The 26,350-nt window shown below is 38.6% G+C and overlaps 2 protein-coding genes across 2 annotated transcripts in view; one reads left to right on the top strand and one right to left on the bottom strand.

The window, feature by feature from the left end:
- The window catches only part of LOC106875391 (tyrosine-protein kinase HTK16), a 51,402-nt gene extending 43,490 nt beyond the window's left edge, over positions 1-7,912 (bottom strand). The window contains exon 1 of the mRNA XM_089337783.1: positions 7,739-7,912. Within this exon, the coding sequence (XP_089193909.1) occupies positions 7,739-7,907 (169 nt within the window). The 5' untranslated portion in view covers positions 7,908-7,912. The remainder of the gene's footprint in view (positions 1-7,738) is intronic.
- Positions 7,913-16,208: 8,296 nt separating this feature from the next.
- Positions 16,209-21,445, top strand: LOC106875401 (malignant T-cell-amplified sequence 1). The gene has a single exon (XM_089337782.1). The coding sequence runs from the start codon at positions 18,692-18,694 to the stop codon at positions 19,238-19,240; it is 549 nt and encodes a 182-aa protein (XP_089193908.1). The 5' UTR covers positions 16,209-18,691; the 3' UTR covers positions 19,241-21,445.
- The last annotated feature ends 4,905 nt before the right edge of the window (positions 21,446-26,350 follow it).

Genomic DNA, 26,350 nt, shown 5'->3' with positions numbered 1-26,350 from the left:
ACATAAATACTTCCTTCAAGGTCATTAGGACACTTATCCAGCAGGAACATGTGTCAGATTGGAATCTAATGAGAATAATACTGTAATAAACAAATTCTTCTTTATGATATCTTGATTATATACTCTGTATGCCGTATGAAATCCAATGAAGCAAACTCAGGATTTATCTATCGAGTGAAGTACCATGTAATTGCTTATCTTAAACAAGTCTGTATGTTCCCTATCATTTGGTATGGTTAGTCAGATCTAGACAATATCAGAGTGCTAATAAGGTACCTGCCCAGATCCCAAGTCCCTATTCCTTTATGTTTATATATATATATATATATATATATATATATATACACATATATATGCATCATCATCATTATCATCATCATTGTCATTTAGCATCCATGCTCCATGCTGGCATAGTTGGGAGGTTCTCATCCTTGTTGAACCATCCAGTAGGATGGTAGGGAACATGGACATTGAATGTTGATAATGATATATATATATATATCACAGATACACAGACACACACACAAATATATATATATATATATATATATATATATATATATATATATATAAACATGCATCATTATCACCATCATCATCATCATCCTTTTAACATCTACTTTTCATACTTGTCAAGCCACTCTCAAGTGCCACTGGTAACATATGACCCAGTACAACTTGTTGCATGGTCATATCATCAGTGACTAAACCAGGGCATTTGGACGACACTGCGGGATGAAAAACAAAACCCATGAAAGGTTGGAGGAAGTTGCAGGAGTCAATGGCCATCCAGTAGTATCTATATAGAGTATCTGACCATCCAGTAGTATGTATAGAGAGGAGTTAACCTCAATGATGAAAAATTTCTGAGCCAGGGTTATGGTGAAGTCAAAGGGAGTGGCATGGCTGATGTGAAGTTGAACGTATTGATCTTCATTCAATGTATGACCTTCATTCAGTGAAACTAAATGATACAGAGTGGGCGGAAGAGCCTCTTCAACCAAAGGTCAGTCTAGGGTCAACCAATCCAGTTAGTAGATTACTGCCAGTTGACAGAACTCCTCATCAACTCACTTTAGCTACTTGAGAATACTATGGAGTTCTGAACCTCATAGTATCATCAACGGAAGTTGGATGACTAGTAATAGTAATTTCATACTTGCATGTGCCAGACATATAAACACGTGTATATATGGATATGTATGTATATATATATATCGAAAAAATAACAGACAAAGACAGGTGGTGTAAACAACAAATGGATGTATTAGTATAACGCTCGGGAATTGAAAAAGTCTTTAACGTTTCGAGCCTACGCTCTTCAACAGAAAGGAATACAGAAAGAAACAAGGAGGTCAGTGTGCCTGTACAATTGAGTGTAAATGGCTTAAGAGAAAAATTGGCTATAAGAGATATCAGATGTAGTGTGCAACAGAGAAGACTGCACTGGTATGGTCATGTGATGTATATGGATGAAGACAGCTGCGTAAAAAAGTGCTGATCTCTAAATGTGGAGGGATCCTGTGGAAGAGGTAGGACCCAGGAAGACATGGGATCAGGTGATGAAATATGATCTTCAGATGTTGAGTCTCATGGAAGTGATGACAAGGGATGATTTACTGTGCTTGAGAAGACATGTCAAGCTAAGTGAAATTGTGGTCATGGCCAGTGCTGGTGACACGTGAAAAGCACCTATACTGGTGACATGCAAAAAGTACCCATGCCAGTGACATGTAAAAGACATCCAGTACACTCTGTGGCATGGTTGGCGTTAGGAAGGGCATCCAGCCATAGAAACCAAGCCAAAACAGACTGGAGTCTGGTACAGCTTTCTGACTTACCAGCTCCAGTCAAACCATCTAACCCATGCCAGCATGGAAAATGGACACTAAATGATGATGACGACGATGACGATGATGATGATGATGATAATGATACATTTATCCTATCCATAGGAGCATAGAAAACAGATGTGATGATGAGGATGACAACAATGATGATGATGATGATAATGATGGTGATGACGACAACAATAACACACACACACAAATATATGCGATCACACATTTCCTTTTTACAAAGATTCTCAATAATACAAACACACACACACACACACACACACACACATAACAACCACAAGAAAGAGAGAGAAAGAAAGAGGGAGAAAGAGGGGAAGGGAAGGGAAAGGGTGAGCACTGATAAGTCCATAATTTGTTTCAGCCACACACTCAGTAAACAGGAGGAGATTTCACCAAAAACTAGTTGGTATTCATGGAAATGATCTAAACTGGTTGGAATTTTTGCTTTTGGGGTGGATAGAGGTAGCGCAGTGGGTAGAAATTGATTATCGCAGTAATAGGGTAGAAAAGTAGGAAGCTGTAATATAAGCAGCATGGATACTAATGAGGGGTAAATATGTAGTAATGTGTAGTAAATACATGTTTTGTGTGTGTGTGTGTGTGTGTGTGTGTGTGTGTGTGTGTGTGTGTGCGTGCCAGTGTGTAGAAGTGTATGTGTCCATGAATACAAACAGAAATAAATACATTGTTTCTTTTTCTACCTCCTTCCTTCTTCCTGCCTGTCTCTCTTTACACACACACACACACACACAATGATTGACAACCAGTGTTGGTTTGTTTAATGTTCCCATAACTTAGCGATTCAGCAAAAGAGACTAAGAATAAGTACCAGGCTTAAAAAGTAATTTCTGGGGTCATTTTGTTGGACTAAAACTTTCAAGGCAATGCTCCAGCATGACTGAAACAGCTAACAGATAAAATATAACACCACCAATATCTGTGTTTACTATGATCAACTGTTGAGAAAGATAAAATGAAGACCATTGGAAAGCAGGACTACAGGTAGCTAACTTTTAATCTCATGTAGAATGTCAGATACTATGGAAGCTAAAATAACAAACAACATTTTTCTCTGGCAGTACAGTATTGTGCTACATATATCAACATGGCATGATGGAGTCCTAAGCTAGATAAAACAGGAACAAAGGTGATTAAAGAACGTAATGCAACTTAGGATTTTAAGTGAACACAGATGCACACTCATACACACACGCACACACACATATAATGATGATAATCATAATAATGATGATATCTAACTGTCTATATATATATATATATATATGTGTGTGTGTGTGTGTGTGTGTGTGTGTGTGTTCATACACCTGTCTTCGTCTTTTGTTTTTCTGTAAATTTCAACAATACACACACACACACACACACACATATGGAAGACATGGAAGGAAGGCTCAGAATGAAAGGGCCTCAGAGTTAATCTAACAAAACCCCAAATCTTAGAAAGTAGGAGAGCAGACACATCACAAATCCCTTCAGGTAGATGGTCTTGCTTGATCTGTAGAAAAGGCATAGGTAAAAACTCCGTAAAATGTACCTGGTGTAAGCTATGGACACATAAGAGGTGCAGCAATATCAGAGGAAGGTTAACAGGGAAAATAGTTTTTTGTGTGGTAGGTGCACAGGTAAAATTAACACTAAAAATGTAGAGAAAATGCCAGGGGAGAAAACTAGAAGTTGTCGATAGTTTCTGTTACGTAGGTGACCAAGTTAGTAGTGGGGATGGGGATGCATCAAGAGAGTAACTGTTACAATAAGAATAGTCTGGGCAAAGTTCAGAGAGCTCCTACCTCTGCTGGTAACAAAGAGCCTCTCTCTCAGAGTGAAAGGCAGGTTGTATGATGCTTGTGTGTGAACAGCCATGCTACACAACAGTGAAACATGGGCTGTGAGCACCAAGGACATGCGTAGGCTTGTAAGAAATGAAGCCAGTATGCTCTGTTGGAAGTGTAATGTCAGTGGGCATGTACGACAGAGTGTAAGTGCCTTGAGAGAAAAGCCGGGTATAAGAGGCATCAGATATGGTGTGCAAGAGAGATGATTGCACTGGTACAGTCATGTGATGCCTATGGACGAGGACAGCTGTATGAAGAAGTGTCACACTCTAAAGGTGGAAGGAACTTGTGGAAGAGATAACCCCAGAAAGACATGGGATGAGGTGGTGAAGCATGATCTTCAAATGCTGGGCCTCATGGAAGTAATGACATGTGACTGAGACCTTTGGTGATATGTTGTGCTTGAAGAGACCTATCAAGCCAAGTGAGCTTGTAGTCATGGTCGATGCCAGCGTCATGTAATTGGCACATAAAAATCACCCCTCAAACGTTGGGTGATATGCTGTGCTTGAGAAGACCTGTCAAGCCAAGTGAAATCATAGCTGTGGCTGGTGCCTGACACCTGGTTGACTGAACCTGTGCTGGTGGCATGTAAAAAGCACCATTCAAGCATGTGGCCAATGCTGGTGTCATGTCAATGGCACCCACTACATTCTTGGAGTGGTTGGCATTAGAAAGGGCATCCAGCTGTAGAAACCATGCCATACCAGACTGGAACCTAGTATAGCTTCCCAGGTGAAGCAAGTCAAAACAATAGTTGTGGGTAATAGGTTCTACCTACTATATCCAGTATCTTCCCAGCCATTAACCACTGTATACCCCTAAGTTTTCTGGGTTTCTTTGAACCATTAGATAGGGATTCCTATACCCTGACCCTGCTCTGAATTGACTGGTATATTTTTATTGTATTATTGTATTTCATTGTATTTTCTTTTGCATTGTTATTTTTTATTATCTTTTTATTACCTTATTATTATTATCTTTTTATTATCTTATCTTTTTATTTTCCTTCACCCTATGGCTGATTCATTTATCTTTTATCTCCTTTTTTCTTTAATAGTCTTTTATGACCTCTCCTAATCACTACCATTCTTCCTCTACTATAAATTATCTTCAAAAACCCACTCAATAACTGAATCGAGTAAATGACTGAAACGATAAGAGATATATATATATATATATCTTTTATCCTTTAACCCTTTAGTATTCAGATTACTCTGTCAAATGTAATACATATTCATTCACGTGGATTTAAATTAATCATGCATTATCTTGTAGCTTTGAGATTTCAATGATGTGATTGTTTGTTTTTAGAATGGCATTGTTGGATAGGCATGAGAAGCTAGATCTGGCCAGTTTGAACATTAAAGAAGTAGAAAATTTGGGGCCAGATATAGCTGGTTTAAATGCTAAATGGTTAAGCCATTTAGAATTTAAACTCTCTCCTCTGCCACAAGTTATAAATGCCAGTCTCTCTCAATCAACAGTAATCAGTTATGTTGCTTTTCAAAGGATACAATCAAGGGTGTTTCTGTGAGTTCATTCAACTTCAACTTGTATTGGTTGATGTTTGCAAGTAAAAAAAAAAAAAAAATGTGTCTCTACAGTTGTTAACCTACAGAAGCTCAGTCTGGACATAAACAGAATTGATCTCATCAGGCCGCACGCGCATGTGTGTGTGTGTGTGTGTGCTCGTGCATGTGTGTGTGTGTGCTTGTGCATGTATGTGCTCGTGCATGTGTGTGCTCGCGCATGTGTGTGCTCGTGCATGTGTGTGTGTGTGTGTGTGTGTGTGTGCTCGTGCATGTGTGTGTGAATAAGGACAGGGATGTCCCAGACTAAATAAGAAATTTAGAAACAAAATCAGAAAGATCACTGTAAAAGATTAATAATGTGAGAAACAGGTATAGTAAGGACACAAAGCGTTGTCTCTGATGGGACACAGAGTAATAAATACAATCAGTGAGTCAGAACTGGTATATTTTGCCAAACCAAGAGCATTACAGGTATCTATCTATATATATATATATATATATATATATATATATATATAGATAGATAGATAGATATATACACATATATTCATATAGGCATAAGCATGGCTGTGTGGTAAGAAACTTGCTTCCCAACCACATGGTTCCTGGTTCAATCCCACTGTGTAGCACCTTGGGCAAGTGTTTTCTACTATAGCCTTGGGCCGACCAAAGCCTTGTGTGTGGATCTGGTAGACGGAGACTGAATGAAGCCTATCATGTGTGTGTGTGTGTGTGTGTGTGTATATCTGTCTTTGTCTTTGTGTCTGTTTGGCCCCCACCACTGCTTGACAACCAGTTTTGGTATGTTTGTATCGCCATAATCTAGCAGTTTGGCAAAAGAGATTGATAGAATAAGTACCAGGCTTAAAAAAAAATGTACTGGGGTCAATTAAAACAGTGACACACACACACACACATGCATGCGAGGTAAATTTGCCTCTTCAATTCTCCAGAATTACATTTGAAAAAAAAAACCTCATGTACATCAATATCCATCCTGAGACATAAAGATCAGAAATGCAACAAAAATTTTAAATATTTAGGTTAAAAGAAAGAGGCTCATGGAAAAATAGCACATGATATGAAATTAATGAAACTTGACTAAATATAAAAAAAATATTCTCGATAGCTTCTTCACGATCTGCTGGAGTGTCCACTTTGTGATATATTTACACATTATGCAGTTAAATAAAAGAAATTATTGAAATTAATCATTACTTATTTTGCCCCATTTTAGAAATCATTTTTTTGGAAAATTGAAAATTATCAAATTGACATTGGTATTGGAAAAATGGACTTGGAATCTAACAGAGAAAAGAATATTGATTGTTAAACACTAAAATTATCTAGATATTTTATTAGCATGCTCAATCAGGTTAAAGTTGAGGAAAATTTTCTTGAAAACAAAGCACCTGTCACCTGACTATGTTTCAAACTCTCAACTTCAACAACACCTATGCTGACCAATTTTTACTCTTAAAGATGCGATAGCTACAAAATGATGATGCAATACTTGCAATGTAATGATTTCAAACAGGTAGAAAATAACAAGAAATCAGAAATTACTCATTTTGCCCCAGTTACTAAGGCCCCCCCCCACCTCCTCTCCACTGAATACTGAAGCAGTATTTATGTGATGCTATTCCGGGTTTTTGTGATTCGCTCATGATTATGCAACTCTTTCACTCTCTCTATCTAAACACACACACACATATATATATATAATATATATATATATACGTTCGTGTGTGTGTGTTATATTAAAATATTCATATTTGAGTTAAAAAATGAACTATCTGGTTTCACACATCACGGGGACAAAACGTTTTCGCTGAGATCTAAAACTGTCCCAGATTGACAACAATCCCAAAGTTATTTATACTTCCTATTATTAACAAATTCTTTCTCGTGGTTCACAGATAGACGGTGAGGGTTTCGAATTGCCTTTTTATCTGGGGTCGGTGGAGTCAGTAATAGTAGACACGTCCTTAAGCGAGAACTGGAAAGAGGGAGAGGCAACGAAAAAGGGGTCGGCGGTTCCAATGAAATTGATGGTAGATATGTCATAAAGAGTCTCAACAGGGAAGTGAAGTCTTCATTTCGTTGTTAACATGGGCGTGTGTGTGTACAAATGCACACATACATACATGCACGCGCGCACATACACACACAAATACATCCAAACTTTGGTAAACTACGGAGAATTAAAGTCGTTAACCTGCGTAGAGGCGGTAATCTTGCTTTGTGTGTGTGTGCGTGTATATATATATATGTGTGTGTGTATACACACACATATAGTATATATGATTTTAAAGAATATGTATGTATGTATGTATGAGAGAGAGAAAGAATATATGTATTTATGAAACTGTATAAACATCTGCGTATATACACATATGTGAAGGGTATAAGTGTGTATATATTATGCTTATATATATATAGTCATCTGTTATTTGTGTGTATAAACATAAATGTGTAAAACGTGTATACTCACTAAGTAATAAAGTCTCTGCTTCTTCCCGACAGAGGTTTTCATGGTAATAAGCCACAACATCGTCTGCTGTTTTATTTTCCAATCTATCCTGTATCAGTTGTTGATCAATAGACAGAGATGTTTTATTCGACGATTTGGAAGCGTCCAGACTGTTAACAAACTTCTCCATAGTCTGTTTATTGCACCCTTTCTCCCGTTCTTTCCTGTTTCAATCTATCCTTCTCTCTCTGTCTCTCTCACCTCTTTCTTTCTCACACTCACAATCTATTTGTCTATCTATACCTCCTTCCTTTTCTATATCTTTCACTCTATCTTCTCTCTCGCTTCAGATATCTTGTTATTTTTAATTTAGACTACTGGCTTCCTTTGCCTATATAGTCTGTTTTCTTTTTTCCGCCGTCGACCAGCCAACCAGTCAGACATCGAACAACCAGCCCAACAATTGTGTCACAAAACAGCAAACCGATACAGAAGACCTCTCTAACCCTCTCCTGTTATTCTAGCTGCCGTTCCCTTGCTTAAAAGTCTCAGTTAAACTATAGGCCCAAGGCCGGATGCCTGCCTGACTAAAAGTAAGAGGGGACGACAAGGGTCCACTTACTTAGTTACACATAGACTCAGTTGTACTCTTGTTTATCACAGACTTTACAGCAGAAAAACATGTTGAAATACAAACGAGAGGAATTTCAATGAAGTCTCTCTCTCTGTCTCTCCTTCCTTCTTGTCGGGGGTAGAGCTACAAAACGAAACTTAATCCTAGCTTAGAAATAAAAATAAATATCCGGTGCTACAGTTGTGGGGTTTCAGCTACTGAGGTTTACATACTGATGATATTGGCCATCTTTTTTTTAACCAGTTCTCACCATTCCTCACTATTCCTATTGATTCTCTTATGGAAGGAAATACCAGTCACCACTTAATCTCTGCACCTGCAAGTCACGTCCCGAGTTTAACTGTTCACTCAGGCAATGTAGTTTAGTTAACACTATCTTATTAAGTAATCATACCATCACTGTATTGTAGTGTTACCATCACATGAATGATTACATAATGTAGTTGTGGCTGCAGTATGTGATGGTATAGTTGCAGTACATAATGGCATAGTTATATAATGTAATGGTATGGTTACATAACCGTGCTGTCATTATGTGTAGCCATAACCATCACTTTATGTAGACATACCATTACATTATGTTATCTTTTACTTGTTTCAGTCATTAGAATGCGGCCATGCTGGGGCACAGCCTAGAAGAAATTTTAGTCAAATAAATTGACCCCAGTACTAATAATTTTAAGACTGGTACCTATTCTATCAGTCCTTTTTGACGAACTGCTAAGTTACAAGGATGTAAACACACCAACACCAATTGTCAAGCAATGGTGGGGGACAAACAGAAGCAAAGACACACACACACACACATACATACACACGCACATACACATATATATATGCATATATATATGCATATATATATGATAGGCTTCTTTCAGATTCCATCTACCAAATCCATTTACAAGGCTTTGGTTGGCCTGAGGCTTTAGTGGAAGACTTGCCCAAGGTGCCATGCTGTAGAACTGAACCTGGCACCATGTGACTGGAAAAATGAACTTTTTGCTACACCTGCACCTACGCATCGAGCTAATTGAAATCATGATTGTCCTTGCATACAGGCCTGTCCCCTGTATCCCTTTTCAGCTGAGTGTTCCTAATCTTGTGGCTTTGTTCAACTAGATCCTTCAGAGCAGTGTCCCAGCATGGCCACAGTCCAATGACTGAAGCAAGTAAAACAATAGAAGCTATCAAACTGATATTATATATAAACAAGCCACAGCTTCTTATTGGTCACACGACACGCTAGAAATAACAGACAAATACTCCTCAAATTACATTTGTCTTAAAAAATGGAAGGACACATTAGATACTGCCTGAATATTAAGATGTCGTGCTTATAGCTGGAACACCTTTTTGATTGTAGATTTTCTTGATCAGGACTGACAAAGAGTTAAATACAACCACACCTTAGTTCTTCTCTAGTTACCACTGCTTCTCTAGTTACCAGTGAATGGTGAAGCATTCAAGCTGCGGCATCCATGTACAGCTATGTAGACTGGGTCAATCAGATACAATAGTTTGGCCCAGGGATGGATATAGTACAGTGCCAATGACATAATATGAACTACTGACAATTTGATTTTGTTTGTTTGGTATCTTGTTGATTCAGCCTTGTGTGACTCAGGCTTTTTAGCCATAACAATCACACTCTGTAGCTATGCTCTATTGCAGCAGTTTCCAACATATGGATTACCACTGGTGTGGTGGGGAAAAGAGTGTCACTAGTGGTATTCAAAACTTTAGAAGGCTGCTGTGTAGCGTGTATACTTACTCAGTTACATATCATTTAGTTAGATATCTCATTAGAAATTATTCAGACAGAGAATCACATAATAGTGATTCTCTTTGTTTGAAGAATTTCTAATAGGAAATATCTTACATGATTTCTACTACAGGAACAATTTTGTAGCTCCTATTAGCAAACAAAACATATGTAATGGTGAATAAACAATACCACTGCTCAAACCCGCCATGCCTTCACTTGAATTTCCTATGGGAAAAATAGTTTTGGTTTATGAACATTTCAGGTGACAAATGGTCTTCAGGAATTAATTATATTCGTAAACCTGGGTTCGACTGTGTAAATATATATCATCATCATCATCATCGTTTCACGTCCGCTTTCCATGCTAGCATGGGTTGGACGATTTGACTGAGGACTGGTGCAACCGGATGGCTACACCAGGCTCCAATCTAATTTGGCAGAGTTTCTACAGCTGGATGCCCTTCCTAACGCTAACCACTCAGAGAGTGTAGTGCTTTTACGTGTCACCCGCACGAAAACGGCCACGCTCGAAATGGTGTCTTTTATGTGCCACCCGCACAAGCCAGTCCAGGGGCACTGGCAACGATCTCGCTCGAAAACCCTACAAGGCCAGTCAGGCGGTACTGGCAACGGTCACGCTCAGGATGGTACATCTTATGTGCCACCCACACAAGAGCCAGTCCAGGGGCACTGGCAACGATCTCACTTGGCTTGCCGGGTCTTCTCACGCACAGCACATTTCCAAAGGTCTCGGTCAGTAGTCATCGCCTCGGTGAGGCCCAATGTTCGAAGGTCTTGCCTCACCACCTCAGCCCAGGTCTTCCTGGGCCTACCTCTTCCATGGGTTCCCTCAACTGTTAGGGAGTGGCACTTTTTCACGCAACTATCCTCATTCATTCTCACCACATGTCCAAACCAGCGCAATCGTCTCTCTTGCACACCACTACTGACGCTTCTTATGTTCAGCTTTTCTCTCAAGATACTTACACTCTGACGGGTATGCACATTTACATTACACATCCAGCGGAGCATACTGGCTTCATTCCTTGCGAGCTTACGCATGTCCTCAGCAGTCACAGCCCATGTTTCACTGCCATGTAGCATGGCTGTTCGTACACATGCGTCATACAGTCTGCCTTTTACTCTGAGTGAGAGTCCCTTTGTCGCCAGCAGAGGTAAGAGCTCTCTAAACTTGGCCCAGGCTATTCTTATTCTAGCAGTTACACTTTCAGCGCACCCACCCCCACTACTAACTTGGTCACCCAGATAGCGGAAGCTATCAACTACCTCTAGTTTTTCTCCCTGGAATGAGATAGAAGTTGTTTCCTGTTTGTTTACAGTGTTTATTGCACCTGAACATCTGCCACATACAAAAACTAACTTTGTAGTTAATCTGCCTTTGATATTGCTGCACCTCTTATGTGTCCATAGCTTGCACCGGGTACATCTTATAGAGTTACTACCTACTCCTTTACTGCATACTGAGCAGGGCCATCTACCTGAAGGGGTTTGTGTTTTATCTACCTTCCTACTTATTAGGATTTTGGTTTTTGCTAGGTTGACTCTAAGGCCCTTCGATTCTAGTCCTTGCTTCCACACCTTAAACTTCTCCTCTAGTTCTGATAGTGACTGCGCAATTAGTGTAAGGTCATCAGCATAGAGGAGCTCCCAGGGGCAACCTGTCTTGAATTCCTCTGTGATCGCCTGGAGGACTATGATAAATAGGAGGGGGCTGAGGACGGAACCTTGGTGGACCCCTACCTCTACCAGGAATTCATTACTGTACTCATTTCCAACCTTCACCTTACTGACAGCATCTCTGTACATGGCTCGCACAGCTCTCACTAACCATTCTTCTATCCCAAGTTTCCTCATTGACCACCAGATAAGGGATCGGGGGACCCTGTCAAAGGCTTTCTCCATGTCAACGAAGGCCAGGTACAGAGGTTTATCCTTGGCTAGATATTTCTCCTGCAGCTGTCTCACTAGAAATATGGCATCAGTGGTGCTTTTACCTGGCACGAACCCAAACTGCATCTCATCTAAATTGATTTGCTCCCTAATTAGTTGGGCTATGACCCTCTCCGTAACTTTCATAACCTGATCTAACAGCTTGATGCCTCTGTAATTATTAGTGTCTAAAGCGTCACCTTTACCTTTGTAGCAGTTTACTATGGTGCTGCTACACCAGTCATTGGGTATGACTCCTTCGTGTATCACCTGGTTCGTAATATGGGTGACTAGGCTGTAGCCAACACTGCCAGATATTTTGAGCATCTCTGCAGTGATTCCTGATGGGCCGGGGGCTTTCCCTGTCTTCATACTCTTAATTGCTTTATCTACCCTGGTACTGTCAACTCGGATAGCTGGTCCCTCTGTTGGGTCGACATACGGCAGGCTCTCTTTCTCCCATTCATTCTCTTTATTAAGCAATCTATCGTAGTGGCATCTCCAGACCTCTTTCTTTGCAGCCTCATTTAGTGCAAGCGTACCATCATCCATGCGAACACATTTCTCTCCTACAACATTACTATTCTATCTCCTACACTGTCTTGCAACACGAAATACCTTGAGTCTTTGGTCCTCACGGCGCAGAACATTGGCAAATCTTTTCTTATCTGCTTCCCCTCTGGCTAAATAAACCTGTCGCCTAGCTTCCCTTCTGGCAGATTGGTACAATTCCCTGCTACCACCGTTCTTCCAAGCCTATGTATATATGTATACATATATATATATATATATATATATATATATATTTACACAGTCAAACCCATATATATATATATATATATATATATATATATATATATATGCATGTATGGATTATGGATGTATGCCTGTATGTATGTATGTAAAACAGGTAAGGCGCTTGGCTCAGTGGTTAGTGTCAGGCTCACAATTATGAGGTACTGAGTTTGATTCCCAGACTGGGCTGTGTGTTGTCTTCTTCAGCAAGACATTTTATTTCACATTGCTCTACTTTACTCAGCTGTAGAAATGAGTTGTGACATCACTGGTGCCAAGCTGCATCAGCCTTTGCCTTTCTCTTGAACAACACTGGTGGCATGGAGACGGGAGGCTGGTATGCGCTGGTGACTGCTGGTCTTCTACAAATAAACTTACCTTGACTTATGCCTTGGAGGGGAACTTTTTAAGTGCAATCCCATGATCATACATACTTTTGTATGTAGTTGGGGTGCTGCTTCAGAAAACTTTTAGCTGTTGTTTAAATATTGTGCTAAAGGAAACAAACATATAAAAAGAAAATTTATACACAAACTTGATCGGTTCACATTTTAGCCACTGCTGGGTAGCGTGTTTAATTTGTTCACGCCATGAATTCCCCCTTGTTTTTCAAAAATCCTGACTATGTTAGAGGGATGTAAACACACCAACACCAGTTGTCAAGCAGTGTTGTGGGGACAAACACAGACCCATAGACACACACACACACACACATATATACAGTGGGCTTCTTTCAGTTTCCACCTACCAAATCCACTCACAAGGCTTTGATCAGCTTGAGGCTATAGTTGAAGTCCCAAGGTATCACACAGTGGAACTGAGTCCCGAACCATATGGTTGGGAATAAGCTTCTCATCATACAGCTATGCCTGTGCCTATTATTGGTTAAGTTTTATTAAAAATTTCTAGAATGATCATTTCTCCTGTCTTCATAGGTTATAGGAATTTTTGTAACGTCCAGCTGTCTGGAGAAAGAGCTATGCCCAGGACCTTTTCAGGCCCTTCCAGATTCATGAGATTGATATATAAGGTTTGTTTGAACTTTCTCTCAAAGTTCCCAGATTAATTTTCTAAAATTATATATATAATTCATGTTCAGTTAATTGATAGACAGAAAATGGAGAATTAAAAGTTAATAATTATCTATTATTAAAAAAAATTGGTAATCTTTACTTCTTACAACAGTTTCCATTAGTGCTCCATAGGTAAATCACAAATTTATGCTTTAAATTTGCATTTATATGTTAGAATAAGAATAGCCTGGGCAAAGTTTAGAGAGCTCTTACCCCTGCTGGCGACAAAGGGACTCTCACTCAGAGTAAAAGGCAGACTGTATGACGCATGCGTACGAACAGCCATGCTACATGGCAGTGAAACATGGGCTGTAACTGCTGAGGACATACGTAAGCTCGCAAGGAATGAAGCCAGTATGCTCCGTTGGATGTGTAATGTCAATGTGAATACCCGTCAGAGTGTAAGTATCTTGAGAGAAAAGCTGAACATTAGAAGCATCAGTTGTGGCGTGCAAGAGAGACGATTGCGCTGGTATGGACATGTGGTGAGAATGGATGAGGATAGCTGCGTGAAAAAGTGCCACACCCTAACAGTTGAGGGAACCCGTGGAAGAGGTAGGCCCAGGAAGACCTCGGCTGAGGTGGTGAGGCAAGACCTTCGTACATTGGGCCTCACCGAGGCGATGACTACTGACCGAGACCTTTGGAAATGTGCTGTGCGTGAGAAGACCCGGCAAGCCAAGTAAGATCGTTGCCAGTGCCCCTGGACTGGTTCTTGTGCGGGTGGCACATGAGATGCACCATTTTGAGCGTGGCCGTTGCCAGTACCGCCTTACTGGCTCCCGTAGGATTTTCGAGCGAGATCGTTGCCAGTGCCCCTGGACTGGCTTGTGTGGGTGGCACATAAAAGACACCATTTCGAGCGTGGCCGTTTTCGTGCGGGTGACACGTAAAAGCACCCACTACACACTCTCTGAGTGGTTGGTGTTAGGAAGGGCATCCAGCAGTAGAAACTCTGCCAAATTAGACTGGAGCCTGGTGTTGCCATCCGGTTTCACCAGTCCTCAGTCAAATCGTCCAACCCATGCTAGCATGGAAAGCGGACGTTAAACGATGATGATGATGATGATGATGTTACAAGCATAAACATTTAATCCGCTTGCATGAACAGATAAGTCAAAGTGTAATATCAATGTATATCATTTTCTCTGATGAAATTATGCTCATAACATATAAATACAAATTTAAAGCATGAATTTGTAATTTACCTATTGGGCACTAATGGAAACGGCTGTAAGAAGTAAATTTTTTAATAATAAATAATTATTAACTTTCAACTCTCTATTTTCTTTCCTTCAATTAACTGAACATGAATTATATACTTAATATATACCTTTTGGTTTAAGGAAATTTCATTTCCCCAAAATTACTAGGTATAGGAACCAGTGTGTCTTTGGATGTAGCCATCCCTTTATGAGGTTAACATATCCTCTAAGCAACTTTATACATATATATATATATATATATATATATATATATATATGATGATATATAAATATATATATATATATATATAGATATATATGCATATATATGTCTGCGTGTGTGTGTATATGTACCTACCTACCTACATGCATGCATGCATACATACATAGTAAATTAGTTCTTATATACACTGAAAAGTTATTGGACTATTTCGTTCAAAAAAGTAAGCTCTCCTACAAAGAAGCAATAATGAAATATCAGACACGTCAAGTCAGAAATGTGTAGATTGGATTCTTTTGCCCTGAAAGTTCAAAAGTAAATATCTCGTCAAGTTTCAGTGTCTTTTGTTGCGGTGAAAACTGGAACATAAAAAATAAAAAATTCCGAAAAAATCTTTAGTTAATATTGCAATGCCACGTTTAGTCCTTGCAGAGTTATGCCCCTTCGATTCGCATGTGAAATGAAAACTACAGACTGTGAGTCGGGGGCGGGCTAACAGCAACGTCTTCCCTGTCACTTGTGTGTATATGAAGCAGGACAAGTAGTGAAGGTAGATAATGTGTGTGTGTGAGAGAGAGAGAGAGAAGTGAGAAAGAAATGAGGAGGAAGATGTGTTGGTGTGGGATAAGCAGCCAGTTTACAAAGGAGTATATCTATGTATAAATGTGATGGGTGGGTGGGGGGAAATATTCTTTATAATAATGAGCAATGTGGGAAAATAATGAGAGAATGAGAAGAGAGAGATGGGAAGTTAAAGTAGAGACAGAGGTAGAGAGAAAGGGGGGGAAAGGGATGTAAGGGAAGGTGGAAAGGTATATAAAGTTACAGTGAGGTTGGATAGAAGCAAGAATGAAAAAACTCGAAAAGAGGTAAATAGTCATCCTCCCTAAATTAGTCAAAATGTAGTCAGGCTGAAAAAATTTCATCTTTTGTGTTCAGGAAGGTCCCCGGTTGAATCAAATACTAGATAATTCTTTTCTCCAATAGACAGAGTCTGCACCTCCTGCTACTGTCGAAATATGGTCTGCATTTTCCCAACAATCCCTAGTTGACTTTATATAACACAGATTTTTCCTTCAACAACTATGTTCTTTACTAATGTTGTGACACTATCTCTTTCTTGGATCTGAAAAAAAAATGACTTGTGAGTGTTTGGTCTTACTTTAAAAGTGCTTTCTGTTACACCATTTTGCTATATTGAAAATGTTTATCTGATGCCCTGCAACACTACCTCCACTTTATACAGAACAACCTCTGTTACATTATCTATTTAGTAGGCATGTGGTATTATCTCTGCACGAGCAGCTTTCCCTGTCTCAGTTTTTACTGCAGCCAAGCATTTTGTGACTTGCTGACTGGATGCTTTCATTTAAGCCTTCAATACAAAAGAATTCGAGCTTTACATTTTTGACTGGTCATGTCTGATGAAATGTCTATTCTTTTCTTGTAGGGAAGGTTTATTTTGACTTTAACATCACCTTCCATGCTGGCATGGGTTGGACATATATATATACACACACATCTATGTGGGGGTGTCTTTGTGTCTGTGTTTCCCACCACCACTGCCTGACAACTGGTGTTGGTGTATTTACATCCCTGTAACTCAGCAGTTTGACAAAAGAGACTGAAAGAATAAGTATTGGGGTCGATTCATTCAACTAAACTATTCCAAGGCAGTGCCCCAGTCTGGCTGCAGTCTAATGACTGAAACAAGTAAGAGATTGCTTTCACCTTATCCTCTCCACATCCTTTCCAGGTCCTCTTTCCTTCAGGTTGCTAGTCTAACATTTGTCTTGCAATGCCATTTGGGGATCTCCTTAGATGTAATCAATCCGGCCCCCTTTTCAGAATTTCTTGATTGATGAGAGTTTTGTTCCTTCTATCCACTGAAAATAGTCAGTGTCATCCAACAGTTTTATAACAATACTACTACCCCGGTCATCCATTATGGCAAACTAACAGATATTGTGAGTTACCAATGAAGAATTTATGATTAGACACCACCCTAAACTATAAAGATTAGACACCACCCTAAACTATAAACTATATAAACTCTTATATGAGCAGGGCTGACAATTTTTTTTAACATTTTAGCATTTAAACTGGCCATATCCGACCAAAATAATCTACTTGTTTGATCTTCAAACTGGTCAGATCCAGTCCCCACACTTACCCTATAATATCATTCCAAAAATAAACAATCACATTGTTGAAATCTCAAAGCTATGAGATAAATGCCTAACTAATTCAAATCAATGTGAATAAATAAGCATTCCATTTGACAGAGTAATCTGAAAGCTAAAAGGTTAAAAAATAAAATTAAAATAGTTTCCAATTTTTTTAACTTGTTAAACATCATGGTGAATTAAGATGAATTATATAGATACAAAATCTATTTTGTCATCTCATTAATAAAAAAAAGGGGAGGTTGCCACTTAGTGAATCATTCACTAGCTCAAATATCCAACTCATTACCAAATTCACTACTTTTCTAGAATTGCATGCTACTATTTGTTTTTTGTATTTGACGAAGAAATTGTCAAATTAAAAATAAATTAATAAAAATCAATTTAACACATACAACTTAATCTGAATGAGCATTTGAAACAAGACAATAAAAATTGCCAAAACTAGTCACTGTAGTAAAAAAACAAAACAAAAAAACCTTTGATATGGGGCTAAGTGTACTTGAAGTCAAAGATTGTCGTACGTACACACATAGGACTACAATATCTAATATGTTATTCCAATTTTAAGATAGGAGGGTGTGATATGAGAGATTCTGCTGCTATTTTTAACAGTTTGAGTGATCACATAGAGGCTGTCTTGTTTGCTCATCGCAAAAAGTGTTTTCAGATAAATACAAGGACTCTCATTCATATGTATTCAACCTAGGGAAGAAATTAGACTCCGAAAGACCAATTTGTGCATTTTTAGGCCAGACTTTCACTAAAAGTGTGTTTGAGATCACGAATTAAATGTCAGTTGAAACCAATCAACATCACGTTGCTAAGCAACTTCCTTCCACTTGATAAACCTCAAGTTTCAGGTTTGTGTAAAAACAAAATAATTGAAGACATTTTAAAATATTGGCGATATTTTAAAAATATCGGGGAGAACTTTTGAAATTCTACGATAAATGCCGGTTGCTGCGAGACTGTATGTGTGAGGTACTATATATGATACTGCACACACACACACACACATATACGTTGTTGTTGGGTATTTGTTGCGGACTATGTACGGTACGAAACCGACATCCGCTTCCGGAAGTGGACCATCAAGCGTGCCGACTTGAAGTTAACAGCTTAGGTTATTGAAAAACAAAAAAGATGTTTAAAAAGTTCTCCGACAAGGAAATGGTGTCTAGCGTGAACAATGCCAAGTCTTCAGTACAAAGGACTATTAGGCAGAGTGTTCAGGAACAATATCCTTACATTGAATCTGTGCTCAATCAAATACTTCCGAAAAAAGATGCTCTCAAAGTTGTGAAGTGTCACGAACATATTGAATTGTTGGCAGCACAAAACGGAGAAATCCTCTTCTTCAAACAACGTGAAGGACCCTATATTCCGACACTGAAACTCATCCACAAATACCCATTTATTCTACCCCCTATGCAGGTGGACAAGGGAGCTATTCGTTTTGTGTTGAGCGGTGCCAACATCATGTGTCCTGGATTAACATCGCCGGGTGCGAAGATGACCAAAGTTGGTAACAGCGCAATTGTGGTGGTTATGGCTGAGGGTAAACAAAATGCCCTGGCTATTGGACTCACGAAAATGTCTACCGAAGAGATTCTTCAGAAAAATAAAGGTATTGGTCTTGAGAATTTACATTATCTAAATGATGGATTATGGAATATGAAACCGGTTAAATAAGACTAGAATACATCAGAGACTGCGATTTTGAAAACTTTCCTTTTTTTTTTTTTTTTTAATACCACGGAGACCTTTATTCCAAAGTTGGATCTCTTGGTAATTTCTTTCCTCTCCCCTCTTCCAATTGCCTTAGTCGCTAACAGGATGTCTGTCTATTCTGAATTTCTCTATTTTAATTTGAATTTATTTTGGATAGTCTCCAAATTTAGACAACTACATGCAGTCTAAATGTTTCCTCTTTAACAAACCACCCAGTCACGTCTAGACAGAGATTTAATGTGAATCTTTATCTGACCTTGACAGTCCACAAGAATTGTTCGTCAAATCTATATATTTTATAAATGATTCATGTGTGTATTCTTGTTGACTTTTTTGAATTTAGTTGTCTAGAGTTGGATTCTGTTTGTATTTCTGAAATTTCTGCTGAATGGTCCTGGAAACAAAAATGTTCTCTACTTCTCCCCACCTTTATATTTGTTTTTAACAGAAATTACAGTTGTTTTTGGCAGTTTTAACTTGTTCATTGTTCTAATTTGCCACTCACCACGAAAAATCATGCTTTTGTGTGTGTGGATATATATATATATATATATATATATATATATATATATATATGCACGCACGTGTGTGACAGTAAGAAGCTATAATAATTTTTCAGTTAGTAAAAATTTTTAAAGGTTCTTCATACTAGTATTTTTGCTGACAAAAGTAGCATTTAGGAAACGTGCCACCCCACCCACAAAAACCAAAATGGTCATTAATGACTCTAATTATTCCTTGGTTGAAGTAAAAACAAAAAAACTTAGTAATTTCAAAAGATTTGAAGAAAATATTGTATGTTTTTATTGTCGAAAAAGTTTTTGGATTTTGTGGTGGGTGTCGAATTTCGGTAGTATATTGATTGTAAATCGAATACTTCAGGATCCAGACCGTAACTCCCTTTCGATGGAGTTTTGGAACAGCTGACCCTCGAAGTCCCATATCTCGGCAGGGAATGAGAAGAGTACAGAAATGTGTGTGGGAGGGGTGGAATTTGTAATTTACGAAAAAAGGAAAAAAAATTGAAAATTTTGAGAGGAATTATTTTTTTTTTTTTTACAGAATCGTAATTTCTGTTTTACGAAATAGGAATACGGGGACAACCCCCACCCCACCCCAACCCTTTTTCATTGCCACGACTTATAGGGACTTCAAGGTACAGCTATTCCAAAATTCTTCCTCTCCTTCCTCTATCAGTAGAAGGCTTTATGCCTAATTAAAAACACTTTATTATTATTATCATCATCAAACTCTATTCCTTGCCCACACACATTCTGTTTTCTGCTATGGCATCTACACTGGCGTTGTGATGTCTCTACCACAAAGATTCTTCAAAGTGGATCTCGGGTAGAAACTGATGAAGTGATACTACACTGATAAATATGAAGCCGAGTTGTCTGTAATTCTGTGGATTTCCAGAAAACACCCCACAGTTTAAAGCAGACTGCTTAATAAAACAGTATCTTTTGACTGCAGACGAAACTGTATTCTTGTCTCCTGTTTGTCTTATTTGTTTATTTTTCTTAAACTTTTGTTTCTAATGACGATGTATTTCTACATTTGACTGTAGATCAAAAGGACAAGTATTTCTGTTCAAAAGCACCAGTTTATCAGTTTTAACATCTGTGAAAGCTCATTTTACATTTTATCTTCCTATTGTTGGATGGGTTTTCTTCAGTGCAGCATCTTGCCACTTCCTTGTCATCTCCTTTGTGTTTAAGTCTCCTGAGATCCGTTTCGCCACCTCTTTCCCTTCTGCAGATTCCTTTCACTTTGATTGCTTGCTATCTTTGTTTTCAATCTTTTGTCATCCTCCATACACATTACATGTCCATACCAGGGCAATCTTTTCCTTTTTTACACATTACATCTGATTTCTCTTAGACCCAATTTTGTCATATTTCAAAATTGACAGGTATTACTACTAGCATCAAAGGAATTCTTTTTCTGAGTGAAGGGCGATATGTCATGCTTGAGAAGACCCCCCTGAAGCCAAGTGAAATCGTAGTCATGGCCAATGCTCATATTTCTTTGTTTATGCACAATAATATTCAGCTAAACATGCATACCTTCAAGCCTCCTCATTCAATGCCTGTTTTGCTGCCCATCAATACAACACTTCACACAAGAATCATTATCATTTAATATCTGTTTTCCATGCTGGTATGGGTTTGACAGTTTAAACTAGTATGCTGGGGAGGTGCGCTAGGTTCCAATCTGATTTGGCATGGTTTCTATGACTGGATGCCCTTTCTAACGCCAACCACTCCAAGAGTGTAGTGGGTGCTTTTTATGTTCCACCGGCATGGGTGCCAGTTATGTAACACTGGCATAGGCCACGACTATTATCTCTCTTGGCTTGACAGATCTTCTCAAGTATGGTATATCACCAAAGGTCTTGGTCACCTGTCACTGCCCCTGTGAGGCCCAACATTCAAAGGGTGCTTGGCTTGACAGGTATTTTCAAGTACGGCATATTGCCCAACGTTTGTAGGGAACTTTTTACATGTCATTGACATGGATGCCAGTTAGGCGACACTGGCTTTGGCCACGACTATTTCACTTGGCTTCAGGGGTCTTCTCAAATATGACATATCGCCCTTCTCTCAGAAAAAGAATTCCTTTGATGCTAGTAGTAATACCTGCTTCAATTTTTTCCACCCTGTTCATACTCTGGTTAGTATCATTTAAGAATACCCACCTTCACTGCTAATCAGGCTACCTAGGTAACCCTAAGAACACAAATAGGTTGTGGTTTTTACTTATTTTACACCATATCTGGAACTTAACCCTATTATGATTTCATTCTACACATTCCCCTCTCAGATTCACACTTATTGCAGTGGTTCTTCAGTTTTTCTAAGCCCTGTAAAAGAACTTAGGAGGTTGGGCCTCCAACCAGGCCTTTCATGACACCCTTAAAGCCAAGAACTTTTCAGCGCCCCTTTATATATATATATACATATGTATGTGTGCTTATGCAAATAGACATGGATATTGATGTTCCACGTTGTCAACAGTTGAGTGGTGTTAATGTCGAGATTCTTTGCTAGCATTATGATGATCAATCTTTCTGTGCTTTTGATGACCTTTGAAAAACAGATAAATGTTGGCCTCTAGAAGAGAATCCAGATGTAAAATCTTGCTTCAAATAATACTCCATCCAAATCCATGCTAGAATGGGGAAAAATGAACAAATGGACTATAGATCTGAGGTTGTTAGGCCTCACAAACAAGACAAAGATGTGTGGTGTTGCAAACCTATCAAACCAAACCAAGCCAAACAAATTGTTTTTTTTCTACACAGATTTATTAACAATTAATGCTGATTTTTTTTCTTCTTTTCTCTTTTTAATCATAAACCCTTGGAAGATGTAATATTTCCATGTTCAAATACATTTGGATTTCCTTGTATGGTAGATAAATTGATAATCCTAATTTTTATTATAATAATAATAATAATAATAATATTACAAATAGATGAAACAGTCCTGATACGAGTTTCAGATCGACTCTGAAGATGTCCTCGACTGTTTAAGTAACCTGCATCTCAATGAAGTTATTAAAGAACAAACATGAGTTGGGGAAGGGGGAGGGGGGGGGGAAGAGGTCGGAGATTTAGGATGGAAGGGTTTTATTTCAAGGAGTTACACACACAAAAAAAAAGAAAAATTTGCCAGTCATTTTTAAAACAATTTTTCCCCTTTTTTTTTTTATAAGAAAAAAAAAAAACTACAAAAATCAACCATAATATATAGGAAGGCGTGGGGATGAGGAGAAGCAAGTCACCGAGTGAAGACTGAAATGGATATGATGATGATGGTGTAATGACTCAGTTAACCCCCCCCCCCCCCCCCCCCAAGGGCCTAACATTGCCTATATAGTGAGATCTTTGTTAATGACACAAAGATAAAACTTGACATAAGGTACCTCTCTCATGGTGGATGATTTTATATATAAAATAAGTGTTTTATGTCACATATCTTCAACCCCTGATCTTGTTTGCAAGGAGCAAAAGATAAAGTCGACCCTAACAAGATTTGAACTGTCATTAGGAAGTATGTAGCCCAGCTTTGTAAACATTTCTCTGTCAGTTGCCCTTTATTCACTTGTATTCCGCAGCTTAAACTATAAAACTTAAACACCAACATGTACTTTCCCTGGGGTAGAGTTACTGTCTAACTCCATTTGGGTCACCAGCAAAGCTTTACATGTGAACAGGGGCAATATGCACAATTAACACATTGCTCCATATGTGGCATATGACACAAGGCTGGGGAGTTTTCAGTGGTGGGAGTAATAGTGGTAGTGAGTTTATAATAGACAAATCACTGAAGACTGCACCCCTACCACCTCCCTGCCCAAACCAGAGAAGCAAACTAAAGAGAAGTACTCGTCAATTTTTAGTGCTCCCACTGTGTATCAGTAGATGTGTGTTGTGTATGTTAATGTGTAGTATATATATATATGTGTGTGTGTGTGTGTGCACTATGTATATGCTGGTGATAGTGAGGAGCACCCGCACCCACTCTCTGCCAACCTATTTACAACCAGCTGAACGGGGCCACAGACACTGCAGCACAGATTACAAGATTTGAATCCCTAATTCTTTAATTAATAATCTACCTAATTAACTGTGATTGTCAAACCAGACATAGACACCATGGTACATACAACCCTTTAAACCTAGATATTTAACAAGTCTGCTCCAGCATGGACTGTTAAACCACAACAGTACCAGGTAGTAAATGTGACCAAACAGAAACCACACTTCTCTTTCTCACTTTTTCCCCCTTTGTCCACATGTCTGGAATCAATGTATTACCATTTTAGGATGTTTTTAAACAAGGTTTAAAGTAAAAAAAAAAAAAAAAGTGGGGTGATTAGAAGGATGAAAACACAAGCTGGAATTATAGTTTGTCTAAAATGGCTGTGTGTGTAAATGTCTGAATTAGGCACATGCTATACATACTCAGGGCAGGCAGGAGGCATTAATAAAGTTAACTGCCAAAAACTATTACAACTATGAGACAAGGTGTAAAAATGTGTGTGTGTGTATATATATATATATATATATCCACAAAAAAAAATGGAATAAGCAAAACAGGAGGAGACATGGAATAGACAGTTGCTAAAGAGGTGTGATGAAAGAACTTTGACAAAGAAACTGATATAATAAAGCTGAAATGAAGACCAAATGTATAGTGCATGTGTTTAATTGGCAAAATATGACCATCCCCAACTATATATATAAACAATTGCAGCGTGGAAGAAGGTGTTTATAAGCCATTTAAAATAACACACAAAAGCCGTCAGATTCACTTGAAGTGAATCTGACGGCTTTTGTGTGTTATTTTATATGGCTTCTTCCACGCTGCAATTGTTTTCATTCCAGCACACAATCTCAGATCAGGTCACTTGCTATGCAAGTACATCTCCGTAATATATATATATATATATATAAGAATAGTCGTGTCTCAGCATGCCTAAAGCTAGCACAAGTATACGCACATGTACATTACAGATAACAATGAAAGCATTTATAATAAAACTGCACCTTGTTTAACAAAATTATAATTATATCTATCCCTTTACCAAATGATAACAGGAGCTGGAGCAATCTAAAACTCTAATGAAGGTGTATAAATGTCTGATAGATGAACTTAGCCAGAGAGGTTCTGCTTACCACATTATGAACCATACTATTGTAGGCAAGGCAAAGGCATGTACTCTGCAAACCACATTGCAAGCTACCCATACAAATAAGAATTGATGCAGAGTACAGAGAGACTCTTGATTTCTTTTTGCATGGGACAACCTCTCTGGTGGTGGGAGGGGAGGGTCATGAAAAGATGCACTTAAGACAGACATAACATCAAAGGTAGTGGGTTTTATGCAGTGCTCTGTATGTGAGCATGTAAGATGAAGCAGACCATAATGACCTGTCCAACCCATGCCAGCATGGAAAAATAAACACAAAAGTATGGTATAATGGCAACAGCGGCAGCAATGGTAGGTGTGTGCTTATACACATACACGTGTACATTATATATATGAATGATTCGGTTGAATTAGGTACTTAAGTTGAAGCACCAGATCAGTCCGGTATTATCCTGTTGCTTACTTTGACACACACACACACACACATTATATATATATAAGAAACATTTGTTATTTAGTTCAGAGAATTACAGGTGGCTGACTATACACACTGAAATCAGCATGGGATATGTGTGTGTGTATCAGTCTGTGAGTTGATGATATTAATATAGGTCATTTAGCAGACTTACAAGCTGAATGTAGGTAGATAGCATCATCACAGAGATATTTATTAAAATGCATGCACACTGAAGAGATGACAAAGGACTGTTCTGATTGCTGATATACAGTGCTGCAGATCAAATAACTTATGACAAAACAAACCTAATGTGAGATGAAGTGTTTGACGGCTGAGACACTTTGTACTCTGCTAAGCATAAATCTTGTTGCCCTCTCTTCTTCCGTCATATCCTTTGAAACCTCTCTCCACTCTACTGCCTACTCCCCACTCATTTTAAAACCAGTTTCTCTCCCATTTATAGCTCTCTCCCTTTCTACCACCCCTTCACTAAACCCATAAAAGACTATAGGACCACCCTCATCCCTTTATAATACACTCTAACTTTACTCTTGTTTACTACCAGCCATTATTCCTTCCCTGTGGAGGCACATAGCTTAATGGTCAGGGTGTGGGACTCATGATTGTAAGATTGTGGTTTCAATTCCTGGACTGGGCGATGTGTTGTATTCTTGAGCAAAACACTTTATTTCACATTGGTCCAGTTCATTCAATTGGCAAAAATGAGTAACCCTGTGATGGACGGCTGCCAATCACTTCATACTGATTCCACCCCGAATAATCTATTTACATTATATGGCTCCATTGTTTGACCCAACCACCCCAACCCTCCTTACATAATCAGCCTCTCTTCTAATTGTCTCCACTACACTCAGTAAAGTGGTTGGTGATAGGCAAATCACCCAACTGTAGAAACCAAGTGAAATGACACCAATGAGCATCAGTCTATTGTA

Source organism: Octopus bimaculoides, chromosome 19 (genome assembly GCF_046866305.1).
Source record: "Octopus bimaculoides isolate indiv1 chromosome 19, ASM4686630v1, whole genome shotgun sequence".
NCBI classification, from domain to species: domain Eukaryota; kingdom Metazoa; phylum Mollusca; class Cephalopoda; order Octopoda; family Octopodidae; genus Octopus; species Octopus bimaculoides.
The sequence above is the reverse complement of the archived record's forward strand: the minus strand, read 5'-3'. Positions and strand labels throughout refer to the sequence as shown.

Excerpts from the sequence above, each read along its gene's own strand:
- LOC106875401 (XM_089337782.1), top strand. The coding sequence starts at position 18,692 with ATGTTTAAAAAGTTCTCCGACAAGGAAATGGTGTCTAGCGTGAACAAT.